The sequence below is a fragment of the Lactuca virosa genome, chromosome 4 (genome assembly GCF_052849685.1).
Source record: "Lactuca virosa cultivar CGN04683 chromosome 4, Lactuca_virosa_CGN04683_v6, whole genome shotgun sequence".
Lineage (NCBI taxonomy): Eukaryota > Viridiplantae > Streptophyta > Magnoliopsida > Asterales > Asteraceae > Lactuca > Lactuca virosa.
Window position 1 is genome coordinate 466,335,817 of NC_136429.1, and position 19,964 is coordinate 466,355,780.

Sequence of the window (19,964 nt, forward strand, 5' to 3'; positions counted from 1 at the left end):
AGTTATATATGCTTGATGTCTTTGTGATTCATGTATATTTATGTTATGTGTTATATGTTCTGGACTTCGGTCCGATGCCGGGAAAGCCCAATGCAGTATATGTGATTATGTTATATGTTTATGCTTATGTTATGCTCAGTTTATTCTGGAACTTCGGTCCGATGTCGGGCGGGGCCCGATGCAGTGGGCGGGGCCCAAGTTATTTCGGACTTCGGTCCGATGCCGGGCGGGGCCCGATGCAGTGGGCGGGGCCCAAATTATGCCAGACTTCGGTCCGATGCCGGGCGGGGCCCGATGCAGTAGGCAAGGCCCAATATGTGCTTTATGTGTTATATGTGTTATTGTATGGTATGTGGTAGTTTGGGGGAGCTCACTAAGCTTTGTGCTTACAGTTTTCAGTTTTGGTTTCAGGTACTTTCGCTAGTAAAGGGAAGGGCTCGGGATGATCTCATGGCACACACCACAGTCACAGCCTGGGAGTTTACTATGATGTTTTGTTATGAGATTTTTATTTGAGACATATTCTATGATGTTTTATGATGCATGAATTATGATTTTACTTACGAATTCGGATGGTTTATGATTTTAATAATGATTTGAAAACGAAATTTTTGGCTTGTATTTTTGGGATGTTTCAAGTTGGTATGAGAGCCTTGGTTTGAGGGATTCGGGCACACTCTCGGGTGTGTCTGAACTCAAACTAAGGAATTGGTATAGAAATTTTCAAAAAGAAAATTCATTTTTACAAAAAGGATTTTGAAACTAGAAAAGAACTTTGAAAAAAGAAAAGGGTGTGGTGCATGCAATCATCCGAGCTCACGTAAGTACTCCCAAATTACCCATACAAGTTTATGCTATGATTATCAGCTTTGTTAGAAGAACATGCTAGATTATGACTAAGGATCTAGGAAGGATGCCTTGTGTGCCTGTTATGTGTGTTTCAGCTTTATGAGAACTGCATGCTAGTAAAGATTAGTCAGTATGATAGCCAGAGTAGTATATGCTTGATTATGTGTACTCAATTCCCGAATGCTGCTTGCTTTGTGCTTGTAGGAGTTCTAGTTATCTTGTACTAACTAGTAAATGAATATGTTACGTTACATATTGCGAGGATTAAATAATTTCAGAAGGTTAGGTCTAGCTCTATTGCGCAGCTCTTGTCTGAGTCCAACCGTTGTAGGGTAGGATCTCTCATTCGAAGAATTATCTAGTCTTAGTGATATGTAATAATATTCACGAGCTAGTTAGGGGAAGGTAGCAGGGACTTCTTATGCAGCTGATGGCGGAGAGTGAGTTGGTGATTACCCTAGGGCAAGCCTAGGATGAGAGTAGCAGAGAGCAGTAGCATTAGAAGGGACTTGGTGGAGTCAAGGCAGTCCTTGAGGAAAGTACGGATAGATGTGGAAGGTAGTATGGGCCTGTACTACTGAAAGCAGAGGATCCGTACTCGAGTCAAGAAAGGCTGAGATAAGACCGGGGAACTTATAGTGTATGTGATCCCTCCAGTTATATTAGTATTCTGACGCTTGTTATGATGTGTTTTCAGAATGGTGGTTTTACGCCCTAGACCAGCAGTTGGTAGTTCCAGCGCAGGAGAGGGATCGGGCTCAGGCTCTGGAGCCAGACAGTTAGATGAGCAGACCAGGGAGTTCATCTCCTCGGAGGCCACACGCAGCATACTAGACCAGACTCCTGTGATTTTTGGATCGCTCAAGGAGGGTATCTTAGAGCTTCTGGATGGGAAGCTGGGCGTGTTCCGTACTGAGATAGCGACCTTGATGGGATCGTGCACATTGACTTTCAGGGAGTTCAAGGCTTGTGGAGCTCTCGACTACCATGGGGCTCGGGACCCAATTACGAGTACCAGATTGTTGGCAGATGTCGCCAACGCGTTCCGTACCAGCAGATGTCCCGAGGGGGACAATGTTAAATTAGCATTATGCCTTCTGAAGGACAGGGCACAAGATTGGTGGGAGGAGATCGAACGAGCTATTGGTGATGACTCAGTTTTGGATGCGATGACCTGGAGTGATTTCACTACCAGGTTCAGGGCCGAGTTCGCACCTGTCATTGAGGTGCAACATCTTGCTAGAGAGTTTCAGGACCTCCAGCAGACGACAGAGACTATGGCGGAGATTGCCGCCAAGTTTAGGGAGAGGGCTCTTCTCGTTCCGCAGTATGTGGCGGACGAGGAGATGAAAAAGGCCTGATATCATGAGATGTTGCGGAGTGATATCCGCCAGTTTGTGATGCCGCTCCAGCCGCAAGACGCTGGAGGACATGATTGCGAGGGCTCGTAAGAGGGAGATTGATCTAGAGATGGAGAGGAAGAGGAGGCCAGAGGTTACGTCTGGCGCACCAGGTTCGGGCAAAAATCCCAAGGTGTCTGATCACAGGTCTAGGGGACAGCAGAGCCACAGTCGGTGTGGCAAGTGTGGCAGGTTGCACAATGGGGTGTGCAAGGCGGGGAGTTCCGGCTGCATCAAGTGCGGTTGAACTGGGCATATGAGCAAGGATGGTACAACTACTACTACTACCACCACCACAGCATCTGATCTGATTTACTTCCATTGCAATCAGAGGGGACACAAGAAGTCCCAATGTCCGAGTCTAGCATCAGCAGGACAGGTGGTGGCACCCGCTCCTACCACACTAGACCTGGCAATTTTATACACGACACGATTTACATGACACGAACATGATACGAGTTTTCCGTGTATATGTTTTATAAATTCGTGTTTCGTGTTTATTCGTGTATGACACGTATTTTAAATTCGTGTTTCGTGTCTTACACGTGTCAGACACGAATTTACCTGTTTACACACGTATAAGACATGATACAAATTCGTGTTGGCACATGACATGTACAAACACGTATAAACACATATATACACATATATATACTTTAGGGTTAAATATTGTATTTATAATATATTATGTACCAATTTTGTAAAAGTCAATAACTAGTTTATAGCCCTAGCTTAAAAAAAGCCATTAAAACGTATCTATTCGTGTTTTTTCGTGTTTTCGTGTAACGCGACTAAAAAACGTGTCTATTCGTGTCGTGTCACGTGTCACATGATTTTTTTACGTGTCGTGTTCGTGTTTGATACCCTAAACACGTTTTATAATTCGTGTCGTGTTCGTGTTTAGCAAATTCGTGTCGTGTAAATTCGTGTCTGGCACAAATATACGACACGCAGACATGGATTGCCAGGTCTATACCACACTGAGGATTACAGACGGCCGTCAGGGTCGGGCTGAGGCGCCAGTGGCGAAGAGCAGAGCTTTCCAGTTGACAGCAGAGGAGGCACGAGTGACTCCTGATGTGGTAGCTGGTGCGTATTTTCTTCATCTTCTCTTTATTACTTTTGATTATTACTCATGTTTATGTGTTGTTTATAGGGTCGTTCCTAGTGAACGACATTTCAGCTATGGTATTGTTTGATTCGGGGGCTAGCCGATCGTTTGTGTCGCTTACGCTTAGCAAGCGATTTAGCAGAGCTCCGGGGGAGCTGGATTGCCCACTTGACGTTGAGATAGCAGATGATAGGACCGTCAGGGTCGCAAGAATTCATAGAGGATGTACACTTCGGTTATTTGATGATCAGTTTTCAGTGGACTTGGTTCCTATTCCACTGCGAGGGAATAAGGTTATCATGGGTATGGACTGGTTGAGCCCTAATGGGGCGGTGATTGATTGCGAGCAGCAGCTAGTGAAGGTTCGTACTCCTAGCGGGGGAGAGTTAGTGATACAGGGCGAAAGACCTCAGCGCGGACCGATCCTTTGTTCAGCGGTGAAAGCGAGGCACTACTTTCAGCAGGGTTGCGCGGGATACATCGCTTATGTCATGGATACCCGGGATAAGGGTAAGGCGACGGTCGATGATGTACCAGTAATGCGAGAGTACCCGGACGTATTCCCGGAGGAATTGCCTGGGATACCACTAGAGAGACAGGTAGAGTTCCGGATTGACCTGGTCCCTGGTGCGGCTCCGATAGCCAAGGCACCATATCGGTTGGCTCCTCCCGAGATGTAGGAGTTGTCCACGCAGCTGAAGGAGCTACTAGATAAGGGTTTTATTAGGCCGAGCAGTTCACCATGGGGAGCCCCGATCCTGTTTGTGAAAAAGAAGGACGGGTCGCACCGTATGTACATAGACTACCGGGAGCTGAACAAGGTGACGGTGAAGAACCGTTACCCACTCCCGATGATAGATGATTTGTTTGACCAGCTTCAGGGAGCATCTTGGTTCTCCAAGATTGATCTACGGTCCGGATACCACCAGTTGCGGGTCAGAGATGATGATGTGCAGAAGACCGCTTTTAGGACCCGCTATGGTCATTATGAGTTTGTGGTGATGCCGTTTGGGCTCACCAATGCTCCAGCCGCATTCATGGACCTCATGAACCACGTGTGCAGACCGATGCTGGATCGGTCTGTAATAGTATTCATTGACGACATCCTGATTTACTCCAAGACTCAGGAGCAGCATGGGGAGCACCTGAGAGAGGTGCTAGAGACACTGAGAAGGGAGAGAATTTTTGCAAAGTTCTCCAAGTGCGAGTTCTGGTTGCGCGAGGTGCAGTTTCTTGGGCACCTCGTCAACCAGAAGTGTATTTTGGTAGATCCGGCCCAGATAGAGGCCATGATGTAGTGGGAGATTCCGAGGTCTCCATCTGAGATTCGGAGTTTCCTGGGGCTGGCTGGGTATTACAGGAGATTTATCCAGGATTTCTCCAAGATAGCAGTTTCGTTGACCCGACTGATCAAGAAGTCGGTGGTTTTTCGTTGAGGTTCTGAGCAGCAGACAACCTTTGAGACACTCAGACAACGATTGTGTGAGGCGCCGATTCTCACCCTGTCAGAGGGAGTAGATGACTTCGTAGTCTACTGTGACGCTTCGATCACAGGTATGGGAGCAATATTGATGCAGCGAGGTCATGTGATAGCTTATGCTTCGAGACAGCTGAAGCCTCACGAGGCTAACTATCCGACGCATGATTTAGAGCTGGGGGCTGTGGTGTTCGCCCTCAAGATTTGGCGGCATTACCTCTACGGGGTCCGGTGTACCATTTACACGGACCATAAGAGTTTGAGGTACCTCATGGATCAGCGGAATCTGAATATGAGGTAGCGTCGGTGGTTAGATGTAGTGAAGGATTATGATTGTGAGATCCTTTACCACCCAGGCAAGGCCAATGTAGTGGCTGATGCCCTGAGCCACAAGGTGGTGGCGGCCCCGATCCGAGATGTCTGTTTGCGGATGACAGTGATTACTCTGCTGCTGGAGCAGATTAGGGAGGCGCAGGTCGAGGGCCTGAAGGAGGAGCGCCAGAAGTGCGAAAGGATTGTGGGCCGAGTAGCTTCGTTTGATTACGATAGCCAAGGATTGTTGACCCTGCATGGGAGGGTCTGGGTACCGTACTGGGGCGGAGTACGGAAAGTGTTGATGGATGAAGCCCACAAGTCTTGGTTCTCCATCCATCCAGGGGCGACGAAGATGTACAGAGATCTTCGACCCGATTATTGGTGGCCCTGCATGAAGCGGGATGTAGCTTGGTACGTGGAGAGATGCATGACCTGCAGGAAGGTCAAGGCGGAGCACCAGAGGCCTCACGGCAAGATGCAACCGTTAGACATTCCCGTGTGGAAATGGGAGGATATCACCATGGATTTCATTATTAAGCTTCCCAGGACCGCACGTGGGGTCGATTCGATATGGGTCATCGTGGACCGGTTGACCAAGAGTGCTCATTTCATACCAATCCAGGAGAGCATATCAGCTGAGAAGCTGGCCGAGATTTATGTGCGAGAGATAGTGGCACGTCATGGAGTGCCTGTCTCGGTGGTGTCAGACCGAGATGTCCGGTTTACTTCCAAGTTTTGGAAGCGGTTTCACGACGAGATGGGTACTCGTCTCCATTTCAGCACCGCTTTCCACCCCCAGACGGACGGATAGAGCGAGAGGACGATTCAGACTCTCGAGGACATGCTGTGCGCATATGTGTTAGATTTCGATGGCAGTTGGGATACGTATCTTCCGTTAGCGGAATTTTCGTATAACAACAGTTACCATGCCAGTATAGACCGGCCTCCCTTTGAGATCACGGAGGTAGTACTCAAGATCACGGAACGGATTCAGCAAGTCCGGAGCAGGCTCCAGACTGCTCAGAGTCGGCAAAAGAGTTACGCCGACAAGCGGCGTTCGGACTTGGAGTTTCAGGTAGGCGATATGGTCCTCCTAAAGGTGTCACCCTGGAAGGGTGTTATCAGGTTTCGGAAGCGGGGCAAGCTGGGCCCCAGGTTCATTGTTCCGTTTAGGGTTTTGGCCCGGGTGGGTCGGGTTGCTTATCAGTTAGATCTTCCAGCAGAGCTCAGCCAGATCCACAACACGTTCCATGTTTCTCAGCTGCGAAAGTGCTTAGTGGATGATTCAGCAGTGGCACCCTTTGAGGATATTCAGGTTGATGACAACCAGAACTACATCGAGAGACCAGTGGTGATTTTAGATCGCAAGACGAAGGAGCTGAGGAACAAGATGGTAGAGTTAGTAAAGGTGCAGTGGCAGCACCGGAAGGGTTCAGAGTGGACTTGGGAGCCCGAGGAGGAGATGGGGGAGCACTACCCGGAGTTATTTCCAGATTCAGCAGACTTTGAGGATGAAGTCTAAGACAAGTGGGGGAGAGTTGTAACGTCCCGTTCCTGGTACGTATTTAATTCATTAAAATGTTCATTTTATAAGAGCTACTCGACGAGTTGGTAGCCCTAACTCGTCGAGTAGATGCCAGCTGGATCGCGGGGGTTTAAGTGGTCTAATCGACGAGTCGAAGCATGGACTCGGCGAATAGGTCCATCAGGAGGAAACCCTAATCCTTAGGGTTTGCGCCCTATTTAAGCAACATTATAGGTCTCCACCCCAGCCCCCATCACCTCCACAACCCATTCTCGAAACCCTAGCAGCCACTGAGTGTTCTTAAGCTTTTCTTGCCATTTTTGTGTGATTTGAAGCTAGGAGAAGGAAGGAAACCCTTGGTGATTCAAGAAGGGGCATTAGATCCAGAGCTTTTGTTGCATTTTAGAACCTTTAAAGGTATAAAGCTTGTACCTTGGCTTCTTTTCACTTAGACCTTCTTGAAAGCTTGCTTGTTGTCACTTTTGGGCCATTTCTAGCTCATTTTTGAGTAGTGAGCATTTGGGGATGTAAGGACTTTAGATCTAGGCACTCTTGAGCTCTAGAAGCTCAAAGTTGCCACCTTTATTCGGCCATGTTCCCATTTTATGCATTTAACCTTCATTACTAGCTAAGTTTTGGTGTTGAAACTCCATATCATCATGCATGAACGTAAAGTTAGCAACTTTACGTGTAAGGCTAGCCTAGGGAGTCCAGATCTATGAGTTAGAAGCATTGAAATGGATTAGAATCGACTGAATGAATATGTCACAAGGACGACTCGGCGAGTTGTTCTTGGACTCGGCGAGTCGGGCCGTGAACCCTAACTCCTTTTCTGATTTTGAGTAGGACCAGTGAGTTGAGGTGGTGACTCAGTGGGTTGGACAGGACTAGGACTCGGGAGTTGAAGAACTCGACGAGTCTAAGGAGGGACTCGACGAGTTGAGTCGTGAGTTTTAGGATTTCTGAGTTTTATAACTCGACGAGTCAGTAGGCTGACTCGGCGAGTTAGGTCAACCTGGAAAGTTGAATTTGACCAGGACGTTAACTTTGACCGGGGGTAAAATGGTCATTGTACCCTAAGAAGGATGATCAGATTTTGATTAAGTGTTGTTTTGGAATTGATAGCCGGAGAGTCGCCGGAGCAGCAAATAGGGATTTCTCACTCGTGTTTCCAGCAGTCAGTCGTACGAGGTGAGTTTCCTTCCAGTAGGAATGGGTCTATGGCCATAATGCCGGCCCGCTTAGATGATAGTAGTTCCAGACTTCGGTCCGATGCCGGGGTGGTCCCGAGAAGTAGTTATGTATGCTTGATGTCTTTGTGATTCATGCATGTTTATGTTATGTGTTATATGTTCCAGACTTCGGTCCGATGCCGGGCAAGCCCGATGCAGTATATGTGATTATGTTATATGTTTATGCTTATGTTATGCTCAGTTTATTCCGGACTTCGGTCCGATGTCGGGCGGGGCCCGATGCAGTGGACGGGGCCCAAGTTATTCCGGACTTCGGTCCGATGCCGGGCGGGGCCCGATGCAGTGGGCGGGGCCCAAATTATGCCAGACTTCGGTCCGATGCCGGGCGGGGCCCGATGCAGTGGGCAAGGCCCAGTATGTGCTTTATGTGTTGTATGAGTTATTGTATGGTATGTGGTAGTTTGGGGGAGCTCACTAAGCTTTGTGCTTACAGTTTTCAGTTTTGGTTTCAGGTACTTCTGCTAGTAAAGGGAAGGGCTCGGGATGATCGCATGACACACACCACAGTCACAGCCTGGGAGTTTACTATGATGTTTTGTTATGAGATTTTGATTTGAGATAGATTCTATGATGTTTTATGATGCATGAATTATGATTTTACTTATGACTTTGGATGGTTTATGATTTTAATAATGATTTGAAAATGAAATTTTTGGCTTGTATTTTTGGGATGTTTCATGTAAGTACTTTTGAATGTTATTGTAACGCCCCGATTATCAGGTATTGATTTAATGTGTGAGTTTCTTGATTTCAAGGGCTACTCGACGAGTTGATTGCCCTACTCGTCGAATAGCAGCGGGTTGGTCCACGTATTTTAATGACCTACTCGCCGAGTCCAAGAAGGGACTCGACGAGTAGGAGCTGGCAGATGAAACCCTAAATCTCGGGGTTTTTCACCCTATTTAAAGGATCATTGGCCTCCCCCAGCCTCCCCTTTACTGCTTCTTGTCCCTCTCAAACCCTAATCGAGTGTGTGTGTTCCATTTGTGTATTTTTGAGCTTGGAAGAGGATTTTGTGGAGAAGGGAGCTTGGAGAGCAAGTATTTAGAAGCAAGGAGCTTGTGGGATCTAAAATCTACCTTATTGGGCACCCGTTGTTCCCTTGGTGCGCTGTCATTGACGGTGTAAATCTGTTCGCTCGAGAAAACATGTTGATCTCTTTCCATATCCTATACCCGGTTGTTGCCCTATCAAGATGTGTCCCTTCCTTTGACCCCTTTTCCGATTTCTTAGTGCTGTCCCCCTTGCGTTCCCTCCCTTTGTGAAGAATTCCATTTCCCTTTTTCTCCACTCTTATTTCTTCCTTTCTTATTCTCCTGTTGGAAGTACCTAATCTGCTTTTTGAAATCTTTCCTTACTTATAATTATAAGGTCCTTCCCCTGTATAGAAGTCTGTGCAATTTTTCCTTCTGGAAGGTATAAATCGTTACCCTGACCTCATTTCATTCTAGATTCCCCTCTTTGGACAAATTCTAGGGTTTTCATGGTATGAATGGAAGCTATTCTTGTGTGCAAGCTAAGATCTGAAGTTGTAACTTCAGAATTGAGCTCCCTTGGGCTTCTTAGTCCATAAAGTTTCCAGCTTGTGCAAGAATGAGACTCTCCCAAGGTGTAAAGCTCCATTGGAAGCTTAGATTGGTCATTTAGGACATTTAGAGCCTTGCATGTGCGTAAAGTTTGCAACTTTACGTGATAAACATGCCTTAGAAGCTTGGATCTGTAATCTGGAACCTTGCCATGGCTTAAAAAGCGTCTGCATGGATGAAGGTCTGCAAGGACTCGGCGAGTTGGATGAACAACTCGGCGAGCCCGTTGAAGATGGCCATGAACTCGACGAGTTGGAGGAACAACTCGGTGAGTCCGTTGAAGATTGCCTTGAACTTGGCGAGTCGTTCGAAGACTCGGCGAGTCGGCTAGGGTTTCTCCCAATTCTTGGACACGTATGAACTCGGCGAGTTAAAGGGGAACTCGACGAGCCAATCAAGGATTTCACGACTTCTCGAGTTCAGGAAGGACTCGACGAGTCGGTGAACTGTACTCGATGAGTCGAGTCAACATGGACTGTTGACTTTGACTGTGGACTTTGACTTGGACCAAGGGTTGACCAGTTGACTTCTAAGGGTATTCTGGTAATTTGGAGATTTATGAAAAATGGTTTTATGGTAACTATAGGTGGTGGAGTTCATGTTGGTGATCCGGGAGTTGAGCTTTCTAGTTTCAGACGTCAGTTACGAGGTGAGTTCTCCTCACTATATCAACAGGGTCTACGGTACCAAGGCCGACCCTTTATGATTTACTTCCTGGTTTAGGAAGGTTGCTATGTTAGATTACATCCTGGTTTAGGATGGTTGCTATGATATTGATCGGTTAGATCTGCATGTTTACTTGCTTATATGTACGTACACATGTTTGTTGGTTTGGGGAAAGGGTTGAGGCAGGTCCTGCTGTGTGCAGTAGGCCAAGACACCCTGGGCGGACCGGGTAGACTGCAGGCCCGGGCCGGGCAAATCTAGTCAGGCCGAAGGCCCAGCGAGCGGTCCGGATAGGCTGAAGGCCCCGAGGAGGGCGGTCCAGACGTGCCGAGGGCTCGGAGAGTGGTCCAGATAGACTGAGGACCAGGATTCGGTCCAGTCAGACTGATGGCTCATTACGCATGCTGTATTGTTTGCTATTATGTTTATATGATATGATATGGTTATATCTGTATGACGTTGGTATTTTGGGGTTAACTCACTAAGCTTTCGGGCTTACCATTTCAGTTTATTGTTTCAGGTACATCAGGGGATCGCGGCAAGGCGAAGACATGATCGTACAACTCCTCATATTATATTTATGTTTCTGGGAATACTCTGATAAATAATATTTTGAACAAGTTGTAATGTTTTGATGAACTTGACATGTTTTAAAAGTTTAAATTGGTTCGAAATTTTTGGGTGTTACAGTTATTGGGAACATTCGTATCAAACTTAATGCGATATTCCAATATATTTTTAATAGATTTTTTAGAATAGGTTAGTACGTGAAAATACTAACAACCTCTAGCATCTTTTATTCACCAAATTGTTTAATTAAAACAAGTTCTTTGAATTAAACCTAACCTTACTAACATACTCTAAACAAGCTCTTAGTAAAGATTGAAAGCTTATATGATGCTAATGAACTAACCTCAGTTCATGCGACCAACATGAAACAAATCAAGAATCAAATGTTGGGTTAAAACAAAACTAAAATGGCTAGAACGAGAACAAAGTAAAATCAAAATTAGTAATCCAATAAAATAATATTTATTAATATATAAATATTATATATTAAAAAAATATTTATTAGTATATAAAAATTCAATAAAAAAGAAATTAATAATCCAATAAAGTAATATATTTGTTAATATATAAATATTATACATTAAAAATATTATTTGTTAATATATAATAATCCAATAAAAATAATTATTTTCTTAAAAAAGAAACTAAAAATAGAATTAATTAAAGAAAATTAATAATAAAATAAAATAATATTTATTAATATATAATAATACAATAAAAAAGAATTTATCTAATAAAAAGAAATTAAAAAAAATTAGCTAAAAAAATTAATGTATAATATTTAAATAAAATTAAAAAGAAAAGATGCAGAAATAGCCTTGTAGTTTGGTTGCAAAAATGGTCTATAAGGGTAAAATTGACATTTTAAACAACCAAGTTGTTAAAGTTAACCTTTTTGGACCAAAAGGTATCCAAAATTGGACCACTAATGCATCACTAAATTTTTTAGGACCAAAACCACATGATTTTGACAACCATATAGACTATGTTTATAGTTTTGTCTTCACACAAACTAAAATCTTCAAGGACCAAAAGTATGATTTTAGAAAATTAAAATTATAAGGACCAAATTTGTATTTTTCTTATTTCCTTCTTGCAAATTAAAAGGTCTATAGACCAAAAGTATTATCTCCATAATTAAAATTAGACTAAACTGCATAAATGGTCCCTGTGGTTTGCTCAAAATTGCAACTTTGGTCCAAAAAGGTTTGGACTAGCAGCAGAGTCCAAACTTTTCATTTTGTTGCGAGTTTAGTCCAAATTGCTTTGAACTTTTTCATAATGACGAATTTGCCCTTGCTTTTTTCTTTTTCAGTTTTTTTATTGTTTAAAGATTTTTTCTGATTAAAAGAAAAATAAAAAGAAAATTTTCCTTTTTTATTTTATTATTATAAATTTTTATAACAGAAAAAAATAAAAAATAAAATGCAAACTCTCTCTCTCTCTCTCTCTCTCTCTATTCTCCCCCAAAATTAAACCATCCAACTTATCTTCTTCCTCCCACTCTTGTTCTCGATACCATTCCATACTACCAAACGCCCCTCATTGTCACCTGCTTGATGCAAAACTCCACCCAATAACCTTCATTCTTGTTTTCGCCAACCTGTCGCCTCCTCTTTCCACTGTTGTGAACCACCATTGACGGAACCACCATTAATGGAACCCTAGTCATCGTCCACCTATTACCGTCGCTATCTCTTAGCCGAAACCACATCTGCACTACCGTCGGATAAGGATAGAGATGAAGGTCGAGGTCGATTGAGCCACAACAAACCCTAGGGTCACCGCCATATTCAGATCAGGAAAGGCGAATCTCCATCGTGGCGTTGTTAGGGTTCTAACACAACTGATTTGTTGAGACAATCAATGAGTTTCAAATCGGCGTATATGAGGGTAATAGGTTATCATCGGTGGTCAATTTAAGATGGGCGACGACGGTCCTGATATGTTGGGCGGCGTCGGCTGAGTTCCGCACGTTTAGGGTTATTAAGAGATGACAGAAAGAGAAAGAGATGGACACGATGGGGGAGGTGGTTGATTTCCTACCATTTAGAGCTCCAAGTATTCAGATCCGATGGTAGTGGTGGAGGCTGCAAATTTCTTTCATGGCGTGCAAGTTTATTTCAAGTTTAAAGTAACAAGAAGATGTGGGAAAGAGACACAAACACGAGAGAGAAAGAGAGAGAGCGAGAGAGAGAGAGAGAGAGAGAGGAGAAAGAGAGAGAGAGAGAGAAAGAGAGAGAGTTTGTATTTTTTTTATGTTATTAAAAATTATAAAAATAAAATAAAAAAGGAAAATTTTCTTATTTATTTTTCTTTTAATCAGAAAAAATCTTTAAATAATAAAAAAACTGAAAAAGAAAAAAAAGTAAGGGCAAATTCGTCATTATGGAAAAGTCCATAGCAAATTGGACCAAACTCGCAACGAAATGAAAAGTTTGGACCTCTGGTGCTAGTCCAAACCTTTTTGGACCAAAGTGCCAATTTTGAGCAAACCACAGGGACCATTTGTGCAGTTTAGTCAAAAATTATATATATATATATATATATATATATATATATATATATATATATATATATATATATATATATATATATATATATATAGGGAAAAGTGAATATACCCTTAAGGGTATATAAGCTTAGGTACCCAAACTCATAATAATACGTCGTTTTGTTTGATATATTCATTATAATATTGTTAAACTTCAATCCTTAACTTGATTTATATTCAATATTTTTAAAATTTCACTATTATCTTCCTCTTACATCACATCTTTTTGTCGAACACTTACTAGGCTATATATATTATTGTTGAAAATGACAATTATATAAGAGGAAGATAAATATGAAATTTATAAATTTTTTTGAAGTAATTCAAGTTAGAAGTTGAATTATAAGAACATTGGACAATTACAATGTTTATATATGATACAAAACGATGTAGTATGGTGAGTTTGGTTACCTAAGGTTATATACCCTTAAGGGTATGTTCACTTTTCCCTATATATATATATATATATATATATATATATATATATATATATATATATATATATATATATATATATATATATATATATATATATATATATATGCAAAAGTTTAACAAGAAACCATTTTAAACCATAGAACTAACGAACCATTATTTTCTCATGGTTTAGATCTTATTGTTTATCGAAAAAAATTATAAAAATATAGAAATTCATAATTTTTTATCTTCTTTTCATTGATATCAAATTTGATAAAAAAAATTGATTTTTTGTACTTTTTTTATTTGTTCAGATTCACCATGCATTATAAATCATTAATTTTGTATAATTCATTGTATGAATTTGTATAGATTCACAATGTGAATCTGAACAAATTCACAATCTGAACAAATCAAGTTTTTTTAATCAAATTTGATATCAATGGATGGAGGATAAAAAATTATGAATATCTATATTTTTAGTTTTTTTTTTTATTAAAAATTTGCTCTAAAAGTTGAGAAAAGATTGGTTCCTTTGTTCTAAGATTTAAAATGGTTCATTGTTGAACCCAATCCTATATATATATATATATATATATATATATATATATATATATATATATATATATATATATATATATATATATATATATATATATATATATATAAAACTATAGGAGATCAAAAATATAATTTTGAAAAATTAAAATTAAAGGGACTAAAAGTGTCAATTGATTATTTACTGGAACTTAATTAATAGGTATATAAAATATATATTTTATATTTTTGGATGATTTTATTCTCACTTTATCTTTCTATATTTTATATTTTCTATCTTATAGTTTTTATAAGACTTTCTTGTATACACGCCATGATGATAGTTCGTTGCCACCATGATAAGACACCACGATTGTACACACCACCTCTTGTGCATCATGGTGGTTATGTCATGGTTAATTGTGGCCATAACCTTGTAAGAGCACTATCACCATATATGGTCATTTGTGGTGATGGTGTTTGTTGACTTGAAAGCTCTTCGGGCCATTCGTGTCCTTTGCGTGGAGATTATATAAGATGATCAAATATGTTATGACTTATAAGTAATGATAGGACAATGATATGATTGTCTACGGGTGATTTAATATAAAAGAATATATAAATATTATATAAAATTCTTAAAAGGTAATATGATATTTTTTTAATTACTCTATATAATAAAAAGCAATGAACTTATGAATAGTAATGTCTTTTATATTTAGAGTTTGGTCATAAAAGTTTTAGATTTTGGCAAATTTAGTTCTTATAATTTTTTATTTTACAAAAAGGTCATTATAAGCTTTTCTTTTACAAAAACAGTACATATGTCTAAAATTTTTGTATGCCGACAGGTTTGAACCCTATGTAAAAAATAAATTACAAAAATTGTCCCTGTAATTTACATAAAATGTCATTGTGTATTTTTTTACATAAACGGTCCATATATTTAAAAATTAACAAAAATAGTCCCCACCTAATAGCAAATTTGTAGATTTGGTCTTTACATTTTCATATTTGGGCAACTTTGGTCCCCCCAAACAGTGTACATTTTCGTGTTTATTTTTATGTACGTTTCTCATGTATCACTTTGGTTACATATAATACGTTTTCCTACAACGGTATAAATTTTAGTTAGTTATGTAAACCCAAAGAAATAGCATGGTGAACCAAAAAGTTCCCAAAACTAAACCTCTATCGACAATGGACAAACATGTTTGCGTCCCCTCCGAAGTGGGGAGTTGCTAACTTCTAGTTTAACATAAATGCATAATAGAATCTAAATATTAAATTTAGAAAAATATAATATTAAAAAAGAGCTATCAATCTATACTATCAAAATGAGACAAATACGGGATATGTTTTGTAAAATTAAAAATTATTATTTTTTTCATCAAAATAACACGAGTAGTATTATATTTTTAGTTTTATAAAAGTTTTTTTTGTTCTACGTTTTAATATACAATATAAAAATTAAATTAACAAATGAAATGATAGGACCCATTTACAAATTGTAAAACAATTTATGGATAATAAAGTTAAGTTTATAAAAAGTAGAAATTTATATACATGTTAGTGATTTGGTGTGACAAATGTTTTTGGAACTCTGGCTCGAAGAAAACAAAAGATAATTGGTTGAATAACCAACCACTTACATATTCAATTACCATATTGGTTGCTAAACATAAACTTGTATCTATTGCTATCATCGTTTGATTACAAACGAAGTTTAGTATAAAAAATTATGTGTTGACTATATCTCTGTCTAATGAGAATATGTTTCGAAAAAAGAGTTTCCAAATTAACTCATTTCAGCATTGTAATGATATGACAGTCAAAGTATGATGAAAAATGATCGCAGTTAATTATATGCATTTACAATAACCTCTCTCTATATATTTTTTTTTTATCTTACGTGTTTTTCAAAAGTAGGATTATGTTTAACAATCAAATAAAGTATTGTGTTATACAGATTGGGAACTAGTCCTTACGACAAAGGAAAGATTTTGAAATGACAGATCGATCGAAATGATCTCTTTGGTAGCACTCTAAAGTTGCACTTTAACAACAGTTGGTGATCCAATCAAAATCATTCTTGAAGCTCCCAAATCATCCTTATACATATAAACCTATATATATTCAACCTCCATAGCTTGGTTCATGCATTAGCAATAACTTTCAGCTTCTTCAATGAAAGAGTAAGAGGACAAAGATATGGGTGGTCTTTTGCGAATTTTCTTGTCGTTGGTAGCAATAACATCTCTTCTTCCCTTGTCTTTTGGTGAAACTACCAGGAACTATGAGTTTAACGTATGTTTCATTAGATATACAATATATATCCACGATGTTAATTAATTAACCATTGTTATAATCCATCTATATCTTGATCTAAATTTACATGTAGATCCAACTGCAAAACGTGACACGACTTTGCCACACAAGAAGCATGGTTACAGTCAATGGGAAATTTCCAGGTCCACGTATTGTCGCTCGTGAGGGTGATCGCCTTCTTATCAAAGTTACCAACCATGTCTCCAATAATATAACAATCCATTGGTATAAAAGCTGTGTATATATATATATATATATATATATATATATATATATATATATATATATATATATATATATGTATACTTTTTAAATCTTTGTAAGTATATGATAAGTTGTCACAATATATAACATGGTTTTACGTTTCCGATGCGTAAACAGGCATGGTATTAAACAACTTCGGAGTGGATGGGCCGATGGGCCAGCTTACATTACACAATGCCCCATACAAACGGGCCAAACTTACGTGTACAATTACACTGTTGTTGGACAAAGAGGAACGTTGTTTTGGCATGCACATATATCATGGTTAAGAGCAAGTGTTTATGGCCCTCTCATTATACTTCCAAAGCTTAATGTCCCCTACCCTTTTACCAAGCCCTATAAAGAAGTTCCCATCATCTTTGGTAAAATCTTGTATATATACTTATGTATTGACATATATAGCTAGGTTCATAATGTTTTATGTAAACAGGTGAGTGGTTCAACACTGACCCTGAAGCCATAATTTCACAAGCAACACAAACCGGTGGGGGTCCAAATGTTTCTGATGCATATACCTTTAACGGACTTCCTGGCCTTTTGTATAATTGTTCAGCTAAAGGTACGTATTTGGACTTTACATAATTAATATTTGAAGTATATGTGTACGTATATATATGATTGAATTGAATGAATGTTGAGTTATTATTGCTCATGAAATTGGCAGACACATTCAGATTGAAGGTCAAGCCTGGGAAGACATACCTCCTTCGACTAATCAATGCAGCACTTAATGATGAACTCTTTTTTAGCATAGCAAACCACACTCTCACCATTGTTGAAGTTGATGCTGTTTATGTAAAGCCTTTTGACACTAAAACGATTATACTAGCTCCTGGTCAAACCACCAACGTTCTCCTTAAAACCATATCAACGTTTCCCAATGCCAACTTTCTCATGTCTGCTAGACCATATGTAACGGGCCAAGGAACATTTGACAATTCCACAGTTGCTGGTATTCTTGAATATGAAACATCCATTCACATGAAGAATCTTCCACTCTTTAAACCAATATTACCATCTTTAAATGACACTTCATTCGTGTCAAAGTTTTCAAATAGACTTAGAAGCTTGGGAAGCGCTGAATTTCCTGCTAATGTCCCACAGAAGGTTGATAAAAAATTCTTTTTCACAATAGGACTTGGGACAGCTCCTTGTGCGCAAAATCAAACTTGTCAAGGACCAAATGGGACTAGGTTTGCAGCATCTATCAATAATGTGTCATTTGTACAACCAAGTGTTGCCCTTCTCCAATCCCACTTTTATAATAAATCAAAGGGTGTTTATAGTCCTTATTTCCCAATCAACCCATTGCATTGGTTTAACTATACTGGGACTCCTCCAAATAATACCTTTGTGAGCAATGGGACAAAACTCATGGTTCTTCCATTTAACACTAGTGTGGAGTTAGTCATGCAAGATACCAGCATTCTTGGTGCTGAAAGCCACCCTCTTCATCTCCATGGCTTCAATTTCTTTGTTGTTGGTCAAGGGTTTGGAAACTACAATCCCAACAAGGACCCTAAGAACTTCAATCTTGTGGACCCTATTGAACGAAACACGGTTGGTGTGCCTTCTGGTGGGTGGGTTGCTATACGATTTCTAGCGGATAACCCAGGTTAGTTATGTGAATTTAGGTTGGTTTCTTATGGTGCATGATGTTTTCTAATCTGTCATTAATATATCATTCTTGTTACTTATTGAGTAGGGGTATGGTTCATGCATTGCCATTTGGAAGTTCATACAGGTTGGGGTTTGAAGATGGCATGGCTCGTTTTAGATGGAAAACTACCTAACCAAAAGCTCTTACCTCCACCGGCTGATCTTCCAAAATGTTAAAAAGCTTATTCCCTTTCTTGACATCTTCTAACTCAATTTTTCTTGACCATTCAAGTTCGACGGGTCGCATTTGTTTTTCTACAACTTAACATTGAATGTTTATAGTGAGTTGACGAAAGTTATGTAACGAGTTACTTCATTGAATAAAATCTAACAATTTATTTCCTAATGGATTAGACTTTTGTTAGGGTATCACAATGCATGCAACTCTATAGAGTTCAATGAAATGCTACATCATCATTATACTTTTCATACAATTCTATCAATTTCCTTCTACATAACATTCTACAAACTTTAATGGAACACGTTTAAAAAAATATTTGACATTAAACCCTATATCCATTGAAAAATGTTTTCTTTTTCTTATTAAAGAGTTCAATTGTCATTGATCGAACTTTATATCCATTGAACGCCAACGTGACATCCCCTTGTAGTTGAGCTTAATCCACTGGATGTCAACTAGACATTTATTTTGCTTGTCACGTCGTGACCACCCAATAGTCACGTCGTGACACTTGATTTTCTCTAAAAATCAACCTTTCGACCCCTTAAAATCTTAAATCGATCCGTACTAAAAACGGGTGTTACAATTTATTTGGAACTAAGCACCTTTTTGAAGTCCAACACAGTTCCTAATAAGCAGTATCATTATAGTTTATACAAATAGCACATAGTATAATTAGTACAACTAACATTTAATAACTACTTTTATTAAATTATATTCTTCAAAATATTTACGCACTCACCTGAGAAAAGTAGGTGATTTAAGGTTAGGTCAGCGGTTCGCCTTAACACTTGATCCTTCCAAAAGACCTGATGATATAGCACTACATCTTAGTCTAGTTTCATAATCCTGGTTAACGATATTCAAGATTCCTCAACAATCCCAATGTCTACATCGAGATCTATCAAGTAAGAAATAATAAGGTAAGATCATATCAGAGGTAGGTTCCGTTTGATATACAAAGTATGTTGTTTGGAAATTGCACTTCAAACACCTCACTAAATCTAGCCTAGACATCACTCCCATAAGTAGATCAATCAGTATTATGACTTGGAATCACTGGTAAGTCTTATTTATAGGTTCATAATAATGAATATGACTATAAATAAAGTTTACACTTAAAACATAGTAAGTGCAACTTAACTTACAGAGTTCTCTAACGAGAAACGATAATTATGCGGGCAAAACTTAGATCCGAGAACTTCTATTTCTCCGGCTCTCCGAAGCCGCAAGCCCTCGCTAAAGTAGTCAGGAACTAGGGAGTAAAAGGGA

General features: G+C 39.6%; 1 protein-coding gene across 1 annotated transcript; it reads left to right on the forward strand.

The window, feature by feature from the left end:
* Positions 1 to 16,434: 16,434 nt before the first annotated feature.
* Positions 16,435 to 18,857, forward strand: LOC145109186 (laccase-17-like). Its single transcript, XM_079046298.1, has 6 exons — positions 16,435 to 16,567; positions 16,662 to 16,813; positions 16,970 to 17,214; positions 17,283 to 17,411; positions 17,517 to 18,467; positions 18,558 to 18,857. The coding sequence occupies exons 1-6, from the start codon at positions 16,472 to 16,474 to the stop codon at positions 18,686 to 18,688; spliced, it is 1,704 nt and encodes a 567-aa protein (XP_078902424.1). The 5' UTR covers positions 16,435 to 16,471; the 3' UTR covers positions 18,689 to 18,857.
* The last annotated feature ends 1,107 nt before the right edge of the window (positions 18,858 to 19,964 follow it).

Coding starts and splice junctions, on each gene's coding strand:
- LOC145109186 (XM_079046298.1), top strand. CDS start 16,472: ATGGGTGGTCTTTTGCGAATTTTCTTGTCGTTGGTAGCAATAACATCT. Junction 16,814..16,969: donor AATAATATAACAATCCATTG/GTATAAAAGCTG, acceptor ATGCGTAAACAG/GCATGGTATTAAACAACTTC. Junction 17,412..17,516: donor GTATAATTGTTCAGCTAAAG/GTACGTATTTGG, acceptor TGAAATTGGCAG/ACACATTCAGATTGAAGGTC.